The sequence below is a fragment of the Phalaenopsis equestris genome, unplaced genomic scaffold (assembly GCF_001263595.1).
Source record: "Phalaenopsis equestris unplaced genomic scaffold, ASM126359v1 Scaffold229898, whole genome shotgun sequence".
NCBI lineage: Eukaryota > Viridiplantae > Streptophyta > Magnoliopsida > Asparagales > Orchidaceae > Phalaenopsis > Phalaenopsis equestris.
Window position 1 is genome coordinate 100,967 of NW_018247870.1, and position 10,596 is coordinate 111,562.

General features: G+C 31.9%; 1 protein-coding gene across 2 annotated transcripts in view; it reads left to right on the forward strand.

The window, feature by feature from the left end:
- The first annotated feature begins 6,413 nt into the window (after positions 1 to 6,413).
- Positions 6,414 to 10,596, forward strand: part of LOC110038059 (exonuclease DPD1, chloroplastic/mitochondrial) — a 54,305-nt gene continuing 50,122 nt past the window's right edge. For both annotated transcript variants that reach the window (XM_020742816.1, XM_020742817.1), the window contains exons 1-2: positions 6,414 to 6,643; positions 9,430 to 10,071. In XM_020742816.1, the coding sequence (XP_020598475.1) occupies positions 9,536 to 10,071 (536 nt within the window). In that variant the 5' untranslated portion in view covers positions 6,414 to 6,643; positions 9,430 to 9,535. The remainder of the gene's footprint in view (positions 6,644 to 9,429; positions 10,072 to 10,596) is intronic.

The window sequence follows — 10,596 nt, forward strand, 5'->3', positions numbered from 1 at the left end:
AATTAGCTCAATCTAAGATTTAAGGTACGAAGCCCTAGATCAAATTGGTAGGAATATAGCCTATCACCTTAGAAACAACAATTTACACCCAAGCAATGAATATCTCCCTAACATTGTATTGAATCATTGGACTATTATTCCTTCACCCATAAATTCAATGTGGTTTTCCTAGTTGTTAAAGCCATAACCCTCCCGGGTCATTATGGTTTACAACAAATTTTAACAAACCAATTGGTCAGATTAAATATGTAAATGAAGCAGGAAGTAAGAACCATAATTTTGATATTAAAAACCAAATCTAACATGCATTCTAACATCTTAAACATTCATTCAACTAATTGTAAAAGAAAAGTACAAGAATTTTACTTCATAAAGCATGTGTCACACACAATAGAAAACTTTATTAAATCAAAGTAAATCTACTAAATAAGTGTTTAGAAAAAGTACAAGATAATGAAGAACACAGTACTTAGTTTTTTCTCTGAAAGAAAGATAAAAATCCCCCCAACAAAGTCTCCTATCGATCCTTGCAATACTAATACAATCCCTTATATATGTCTCTCAAAATTTTCTCTCCAATCTCTACAGAAAAGGTAGAAATATACTTATTCCAGTTCTTGTTGTCATGTTTTAACTTCATAACTTTCATGGAAATTGTTATCACTTAAATCGTCGATAATCTCTATTCTATAACATTCATTGTCTTTCCTTTCACTGGATACTTCATAGATCTTAACACATTAAAAGTAACTTTCTGGTAATTATTCTCTCATAGTTAGTTCTCATTTTTTCACATCTATCATAACTCGTCCAGTAGTAAGGAAATGTCTCCCTAAAATGATTGATATTTCTTTATCTTCCATCATATCTAAAATAATGAAATTTACAGGGAAGATAAATTTATCCACATTAACCAGCACATCTTCTATAACTCTCTTAGAATAAGTGATTGACCGATCAACTAACTGAAGGGTTACAGTAGTGTGAGAAATCTCTCCTAAACCTAACCTTCTGAATATTGATGAGGGCATGAGGTTAATGCTAGCTTCTAAATCACATAAAACGTTTCCAAAAAATCTTTCTCCCATTGTACATGGAATAATAAAAGCTACCAGAATCTTTAAGTTTTTAAGGAAGTTTTTTTCTGAATTATTGCATTGCATTCTTCAATAAGTGCAACATTTTCATGTTCAATAAACTTCATTTTCTTATTTAATATATCTTTCATAAACTTAGCATAGCTTTGCATTTGCTCTAGTGCTTTAGCAAAATGAATGTTGATTATTAGCTTCTTAAATATCTCTAGAAACTTAAAAAAATGTTGATCTAATTTTTGTTGTCTAAGTATCTAAGAAAATAGCTGTGGTAGTCTTTCAAATTGATCTTAGTTGAAGAGACAGATTCTACCTTATTCTCAGGAACATTTTCTTCATGTTCTCAGGTCCCTCTCAACTTCAATCTATTTTTGCACTTTAATATCGAATTCTTTACCACTTCTTAACAAGATTGCTTTAACTTCCTCTTTGTTTTTATCATTAGGATTAATTTCAGTGTTACTAGGAAGTGTTTCCTGAGGCATATTGTTAAGTGAGTTAGCAATTTATCCAAGTTGATTCTCATTATTTCAAATAGCAGCACTTTGACTTTGTAATTGATTTCCCATCAATTCCCCATCTGTAACTCCCCATCTGTAACACCACTTCTTTTATAAACAACCTCTTCTTCTTAATTTGTTGGTTATTGATAAAGCCAGGAGGATAAGAAGGTCTATAGTTAGTACTATTATTCCATCGTATATGGAATAATAAAAGCTACATGAATCTTTAAGTTTTTAAGGAAGTTTTTTTCTGAATTACTGCACTGCATTCTTCAGTAAGTGCAACATTTTCATATTCAGTAAACTTCATTTTCTTATTTAATATATCTTTCATAAACTTAGCATAGCTTTGCATTTCCTCTAGTGCTTTAGCAAAATGAATGTTGATTATTAGCTTCTTAAATATCTCTAGAAACTTAAAAAAATGTTGATCTAATTTTTGTTGTCTAAGTATCTAAGAAAGTAGCTGTGGTAGTCTTTCAAATTGATCTTAGTTGAAGAGACAGATTCTACCTTATTCTCAGGAACATTTTCTTCATGTTCTCAGGTCCCTCTCAACTTCAATCTATTTTTGCACTTTAATATCGAATTCTTTACCACTTCTTAACAAGATTGCTTTAACTTCCTCTTTGTTTTTATCATTAGGATTAATTTCAGTGTTACTAGGAAGTGTTTCCTGAGGCATATTGTTAAGTGAGTTAGCAATTTATCCAAGTTGATTCTCAATATTTCTAATTGAAGCACTCTGACTTTGTAATTAATTCCCCATCTGTAACACCACTTCTTTTATAAACAACCTCTTCTTCTTAATTTGTTGGTTATTGATAAAGCCAGGAGGATAAGAAGGTCTATAGTTAGTACTATTATTCCATCGTATATGGAATAATAAAAGCTACATGAATCTTTAAGTTTTTAAGGAAGTTTTTTTCTGAATTACTGCACTGCATTCTTCAATAAGTGCAACATTTTCATATTCAGTAAACTTCATTTTCTTATTTAATATATCTTTCATAAACTTAGCATAGCTTTGCATTTGCTCTAGTGCTTTAGCAAAATGAATGTTGATTATTAGCTTCTTAAATATCTTTAGAAACATAGAAAATTATTGATCTAATTTTTGTTGTCTAAGTCTCTAAGAAAATGGCGGTGGTAATCTTTTAAATTGATCTTAGTTGGAGAGACAGGTTTTACCTTATTCTCAGGAACATTTTCTTCATGTTCTTAGGTTCTCTCTCAACTTAAATCTCTTTTTGCACTTTAATATCTAATTCTTTACCACTTCTTAACTAGATTGCTTTAAATTTCTCTTTGTTTTTATCATTAAGATTAATTTCAGTGTTACTACTAAGTGTTTCTTGAGGCATATCGTTAAGTGAGTTAGCAATTTGTCCCAGTTGATTCTCAATATTTCTAATTGAAGCACTCTGACTTTGTAATTGACTCCCCATCTGTAACACCACTTCTTCTATAAACAACCTCTTCTCCTTAATTTGTTGGTTATTGATAAAGCCAGGAGGATAAGAAGGTTTATAGTTAGTACTATCTTTGTTGTTCCAGTTTTCCAATGGGTTCACTTGATTGTTTCCCTTTGCTGATTTCCACCACTAAAATTCTTATTTCAGTTAAATTTAGGGTAATTTTTTCAACCTAGGTTATATTAATTAGAATATACATTATTGCGTCTTTTATTAATTGCATTTAAAGTCTCAAATGAAGGTTAACAATCAATCAGTTGTCCCAATGAGTTTTCCTCAATCACATGAGGTGTTTGAGATAAGTTCATTCTGAATTGGTCTAACTTTCTAGATATTGTAGCAAATTGAGATGTCAAAATAGAAATCACATCAGTATCTTGAACACTGGCTACTTTCTTAGGTTTGGCCTTTAAGAGGGCCATTGAAAGTTGTTAGTAGTCATCTCTTCTATTAATTCATATGCTTCATCAAGGATTTTGACATTAATAAACCTTCAACAGTAGCATCAATAATAGATGTAAGAGATTCCACTAACCCATTATAAAATGTTTGAATAATTAACCAATCAAGCGTTAACCAGTTTGGTAAAGCATGATGGGTAAACTTCCTAAGGAGTTATTTAAATTGTTCCCAAGCTTTGTATATTGACTCACCTTCATACTAAGTAAATGAAGTAGTACATTTCTAAGCTTAACAGTTTTTGAAGGTGGAAAATACTTAGCTAGAAATTTTTGCGTTAAATCTCCCCAAGTTCTGATAGATCTAGGTGCTAATGAGTTCAACACATCTTAGCTTTATCCTTTAAGTAAAAGGGAAAAAGTTTAAGTCTAACAACATCGTTCGATACGTCGTCATACTTAAATGTAGCACATAGTTCTAGAAAACCAGCATAATGTAAGTTTGGATCTTCAGATGATGTCCCTCCCCAAATTGATTGTTTTGTACCATTTGGATTATGTCATGTTTTAGCTCAAATGAATTAGCCACTACAGCAGGAGTTTGTATGCTCAAATGAATTTCATCTATTGTAGAGTTTGCATAATCCTGTAAAGGTCTTTGTACATAATGATATTCATTTTCATTAATTTAATTATCAATGTTATTATGTGATGTGTTCTCCATTTCTTATAAATTGTGAAGTTCTTTTTGTTTTTGATTTTTTCTTATAGTTAGTTCTAACTCAAAATCGAAGGTATTAAACCTTCATATTTCGAACTACGCATGCAAAATGAAAAGTTTAAAAAATAAAATTAAACAAAGCACTCAATATTAAAAAAAATTGAGGATTATATATATATATATTTATTCTTATTATTTTTAAAACATTTTTAACTCACAAAACAAACACTTGTATATTTAAACAACACTACGATTTTCCTAAAATAAGTCTACAGTTCAAATAAAATTTCTAAGTCCAAAGTTCAGTCCTTCCTTCCTTCCCTGGCAACGAAGCCAAAAATGTGATCCCTGACACGATGTGCGCGTTCTTAGTGTGTAATTACCTCAATTTTAATCTCAAAATATGGCGCAAAAAAACTTGATGTCGTAGCAATTTTGTAATGTTTTATTTTTAATTGAATATTATATATCAAATAATCCTTATTTTTTTCCACAATTTGTTTTTACACACTAAAGATACTACACAAGTACACGTATCATTTTAAGTATAAAAAGAACTTTCTTTTTAAGCTTTAAATATCAATCCCATGGGGAGGTGAAAATTCATTTATGAACTTAGTAAAACATTATTTAAACTCCAGACAATTATTTAGGAAATAAGGTCACAAGTTTACGTGTAAAAAGAAGGAACTAAATCCAATAAATCATATTTCAAAGCTTAAACAAAATGCTAAGTATTTCTAAACTGGTTAAACAAAATGGAGTTCAGATTTTGTAAAAATCTTTCCCCTTGCGATGAGATCATAATCAATGCGTGACTCAAATGTTTAAAGGTTTAAATGAAGTTTTGTGACAAATGGGAGCAATCCAATTCTTTACATTATTCTGAGTGCATAAAGAATATTGGCTAACCTAGAGTTAAGTTCCTAGTTCTAAGGTTATGCTGAGAAGGTTCTAGCCTTTCACTTATAGATTATCCGTTGTGCCCTCTCTTTAAGACTAACTGGTTCTTAAGTTCCAAACTCTAGATCAAATTGGTAAGAATCTAGAATGTCACCCTAGAAACACCAAGTTACACCCACATATCTTATCTCCCTATCTATTTGCACTAACCAATGTACTACCTTATCACCCACCAGATTAATGTGATTCTTACTAGTTGAGGAATACATTACCCTCTCGGGTCATTATAGCTTCACAACAAGATTTAACATACCAATTGGCTAGATTGAATATGTAAATTAAGTACGAAGTAATGAATCATCATAAGTATGAGATAAGAGAAATCTTAAACAATTCTAATCCTACACAAAATTAATTCTTATTGTCAGGAGAAAGATTAAAAAAATTACTCAGATCTCATGGGGATAACACAACAAAACATGATTTATATTAAAATTCAAGTTCACACAATAAACAAAACTCAAACAAAATACAAATTACTTCTCTTAAACTTTTTCCTAAACAAATCCTCTGAAATTCCTTTGATGATTTCTCAACTCTCCTTACAATCTCACTCTAAAAGACACACTCACCCACAACAACAACAATAACTCCACCAAGACTCACCACATGACTCAATGCCAAAAAAACTCACAAAAAGAACTCTCAAGCCACCAAAAGAACTCCACCAAAGAACTCTCTTTTCTGGCTTCTCTTGACTCCTTTTATGATAACTCACGAAATCCCCAAGAATTACTTTAGATGCTCCTTCAAAATTTGTTCAAATTCAATGCATATTAAAGAAAACTGATTCTGGCTGCTGGGCGCCACTAGTTCATTCTATACTTCCTAGCTTAAATTGACCCTGTTTTGCTCATATTTCACTCATTTTCTTTAAAATTCCATCTCTTGTACTTGCAACAAAAACTATGCAAAATACCTTTCATTAAAACGCAATGTCATTAAAAATGAGCATGAAATATATATATATATATCCACTAACAACATATTTTTAGGCATGTCATAAATTCAACAGTCTTTTCTTGAAGATATGACTACTCTATTTACAGCTCATAAGAATGTCTCCAAAGTTGCATGTTTATTCCTATTTTAATAGCGACACTACTCTAAATCAGTGCATAAAAGACATTTTATTTTTGATACATTAATAATAAATTTTCTTAATATTTACTTGAAACTGTTAAGTAAATAAATACATATATTTAAATATTAGTTTGGTAATTATAAAAATTTTTTTTTGGACTTGCAGATATGCCCGGAGAAGCTGGGATGCGCTTAATTTATTTATTTTTTTCTCTCCGCCGCTCTCCGCCGCTCTCCGCATTCGCGTTCCCTCCTTGATATTCGAGTTTCTGGCAACCTGATCCGCATGACACGGTCCTAACTCCTGCGACGCCTTATAGCCTCAATCACCCTCTTTGAGCCCGTATGGCAGAAGAGAGCCGGCATTGGCTTCTTCAAATGATCAAGTTCTTCCCTCTCGTTTAAGGTTCCTCTTTGTTGGATCAAATCCATTAATAACTATCCTTTTTTTTAAAATTAGCCGAATGCCTTTTGTTTGATCCTCTTTATAAGTCAGATATATATGTAGCATGCGTTTGGAGGCATTTCATCGAATATTGCGTGGTTCAGCTAGGTTTTTTTGGTGCTTTTGGATTAGATTTTGGATCATTCTGCTTGGATTCGTAATTCTTTTATTTGGAAAAAAAAAAAGAAAAATAGGGTTCATTTTAAAGCTAAGCGAAAACGACATTGTCTTTAAGAGCGGGAGATTTGTAAAAGGGCGTGATTTTTGTTGAATTGATCTGGGTGTATCACCATGGCTTCACGGCTACTTATTAGTCTCTCTTTCACCGTTGCTGTTGGTGGTACCAGGCAGCTGTTCTTTAAATGTTTGTTTGTTTCCTCTCAACTATGTTGCTATTCAGCAAATGCGATTACATTTTTGCATTGAAGTAGTATAGATTAAGCATCCTTTGCAGTATGGAATTGATTTAAAAATAATCGTTGTTGTAAGCATCAATGGCATAATTATTGATAGATATAACATCATATTGTTAGGTACTGGGATGTGTTAAATAAAGGTAGTCAAATTTGTGCCCATGTGTAGTAATCCGTACATAATGTCGTATTCATCTTACATATGATTCATTTACCTATTATACGAGCCGATGATTCATTTCAATGTGCTTGAATCATCCTATAGATAAATTTTGCGTGCATATTCCTTATATTTCTCGCTAAAACTCATCCATTCGACTCTATAAAGATGCTCTTACTTTCATTATTATCATACAAGTTAATGATATTCAGAGAAAACATATTGTTTGTAATGTTATTGCGAGCTTCATTGGTCATACTTTATCACCAAAAACACAACAACTTGATTTATGGTTAATGGTTGTGATTATTACTCTTCCTTCTTTGGATGATGCTTACCTATGTATCTTTCTGAATAAATAACTGAAATTTTGTGCTTTATTTATTTTTGAGTATATTAAATAATTTTTTGTTGATGATTATTCTTTCTTTGACTATCAGGAATAATAATCTAAATTCTGAACATATTTTCTTTGTATAACAAAGATATAAACTAAACTTTAATGACTATCCATCTAGTAAGTTATCATGACTTTACCATATAATGGAGCTTTGAAATTTATCCAATCTGTTAAATTATTCTTGTTGAAGTTTCTTTGCAAGTGTGCTTGACTTTTAAAATCCTATATTTTTGCCCCAAATTTGGACGTCAGAGTTTGAGGGTTGATGCTAGTCAGCAATCAGTCATATTGCTTATAGAAATATCTATGTACTAAATAGAAATATGGTCTTACAACAATTAAGCTAACCACAATGGGTTGGGATTAGGTTTTCTATTGTACTAATTCTGTGTATTCTATCAAGAATCCTGGACAGTTGTTGAATCTAACTTGACACAGCATGTTTGTATCCAGTGTAAGAGATGTGTAGTATTCAGATGCTTATGTATTCTATGATTTATCTTGAGATGTGTACGGAGGGTATTATGCAGTATTCTGTCTTTTTGTCAAGTGAGGTGTACACTGTGCATCGTGAAAGTGATCTTCACAGTTTACAATTACTTTTCTTACATTTAATACTATGGAAGTACTAGGGTCTTAAAGTGGAAAAATAACTCGTAGAATTCTTCTAATAAATTTGCACACCTTAATTTGGATGCATCTTAAAGTTACGAGTAGTATATTGTTTTGAATATCTGAACCACCCAATGAAAATCTTCCTTTTTTCTAGCTGTTATCATTGACGACTTAGATACTTTATCCAATATTCCTAAGGATCATGGTTTTTTAAAATTTTGTATGAGTTCAGATTTTGCTATAATTTCTATTTCAAGTTTTTTAGGTTTTGATGAAGTCCTATTTGGTTGGCTTAGATAGTTAGATGTTTTTGTTTTACTATATTACAATTGTAGATGTGTTGTTGGATAAACGATTCCTTGTGGTTCTTGGTCTAAGCTTAACTTTCATAGATGTGCATTGAAAATCAATGCATACATACATTTGCAGGGGAAAAAAGAAAAAAAATTGCTTCAGGCCTAGATTTCTTTGGTACCTGAAGTCTAGGACTGAATGAACTGTTTATAAAACATAGTTGGGTTGCGAAAAACATCAAGCAATGTGAACATTTGATTCACATATTGCAATAATTTTATGAAGTATACAACTGCTATATTTTTTATGAATTGTTAGTGTATAAATGCCCTGTCTAGCCTTTTCAACTTTTGGACGCAAGATGACATTCATACAAGCACATACTTGTAAATTCACCGATACATGCACATGAACTCAAATGCCATCAGTGATTGTGGATTGATTATAGAATGAAATTTTGCAAGCTTTGATAATTTGCTGATTTGTTGTGAATCTACGTTGCACTGGAAATTGACTTGTTTGATGCTTTAATGACAATACACATATTACCCATTAATTTCCTGCCATTTTTAGGCATTCGATCTTATTCTATGTGTTACATGGTCTTAATGGGATAGCCATTAGGGATTGTGGATTGATTATAGAATGAAAATTTGCAAGCTTTGATAATTTGTTGATGTGTTATGAATCTACCTTGCACTGGAAATTGACTTGTTTGATGCTTTAATGACAACACACATATTAACCATTAATTTCATGCCATTTTTTAGGCATTCGATCCTATTCTATGTGTTATGAATCTAACTTGCCATTTTTTAGCCACAGACTGCACTTAACAGTTGATAAACTTTTATCTCTTTTCCAGAACCATTTCAACTAAACCAATGTAGAAGTCTGTCTCTGGAAATTATAGATTAGCTTATCTCCTCTCTTTAGAAGGATTTTATTGCTGAATTCGATCTTCCCTCACAATGTCTTTTGCTCCCATATGGCCGGGAAACTTTCATCAGAGAAGGAGCTACGTAGGGAGCAATTGTAGTTTCAGAGTTCTCAAATCCCATGCTGAATTATTTCCTGGAAAACAATTGGAGCCTAGGATATACTTTTTACAGCCTTTAGCAACAAAAATAGAAGGAAGGAATCAATGGTCACACAACACCGGCGCTTGTGATATCAGTCTAAGGATTCCTAATGGTACTGCTGAAACATTGAAGAATATTATTAACAAAAAGTCAGATTTTCATGAATACAAGCCTGCTCAGCATTGTCATATCCAGAAAATTTCGGAGGACAAAATGTATGGTCGCCCTGCTACTGTTTTAGTATTTGATACTGAAACAACTGGTCTCAGTAAAGAATGGGGGAGGATAATTGAAATTGCAATTCGTGATCTCATTGGGGGTAAGAATAGTACATTTCAAACACTTATAAATCCTGGAAGAGCTGTACCAAACACAGATGTTCATGGCATTAGCTCTGGTATGGTTAGCAGGCCCGGGATTCCAAGGTAGGTTCTGAATTAGTTAGATTATACATTTATTTTCCTTCTGCTTATTTGCTTCGGTGTTTGTGTCATGGAGTTTTCACCGTAGCACATATTATAACTTTTGGGTTTGGCCTTTGCATTGGAATGAAATATAATACAAATCTAAACGGTTAGATTTTTCAATGGTACAACTTTTTATTGGAAAACTTACATTTTTCTATTTTTGGAAAACATTCTAGTTATTCAGTTACCAAGGCTGTAAAAATAAGTTTAAACCAAAGATGTTGATTTATATTTCATTGTGGAAAATAATGCATTTAAACTAGAGTTTTTTCTGAAAAAATTCATGTTAAAATATCTTAACCTGAGAATATGAAACAAATGGCAGATTGGAAAGAACTAGCTGTTTAGTGTCGATTGAATATCCAATCATTCAACAACGTGCCTATTATGGTATGCATCAACAATTTCTAGGAGTGGTTGGACATAATGGCCAAGTTCAAAAGACTTGTCATGTGTGGGGGTAGTTCCTATATTGATCGGAAG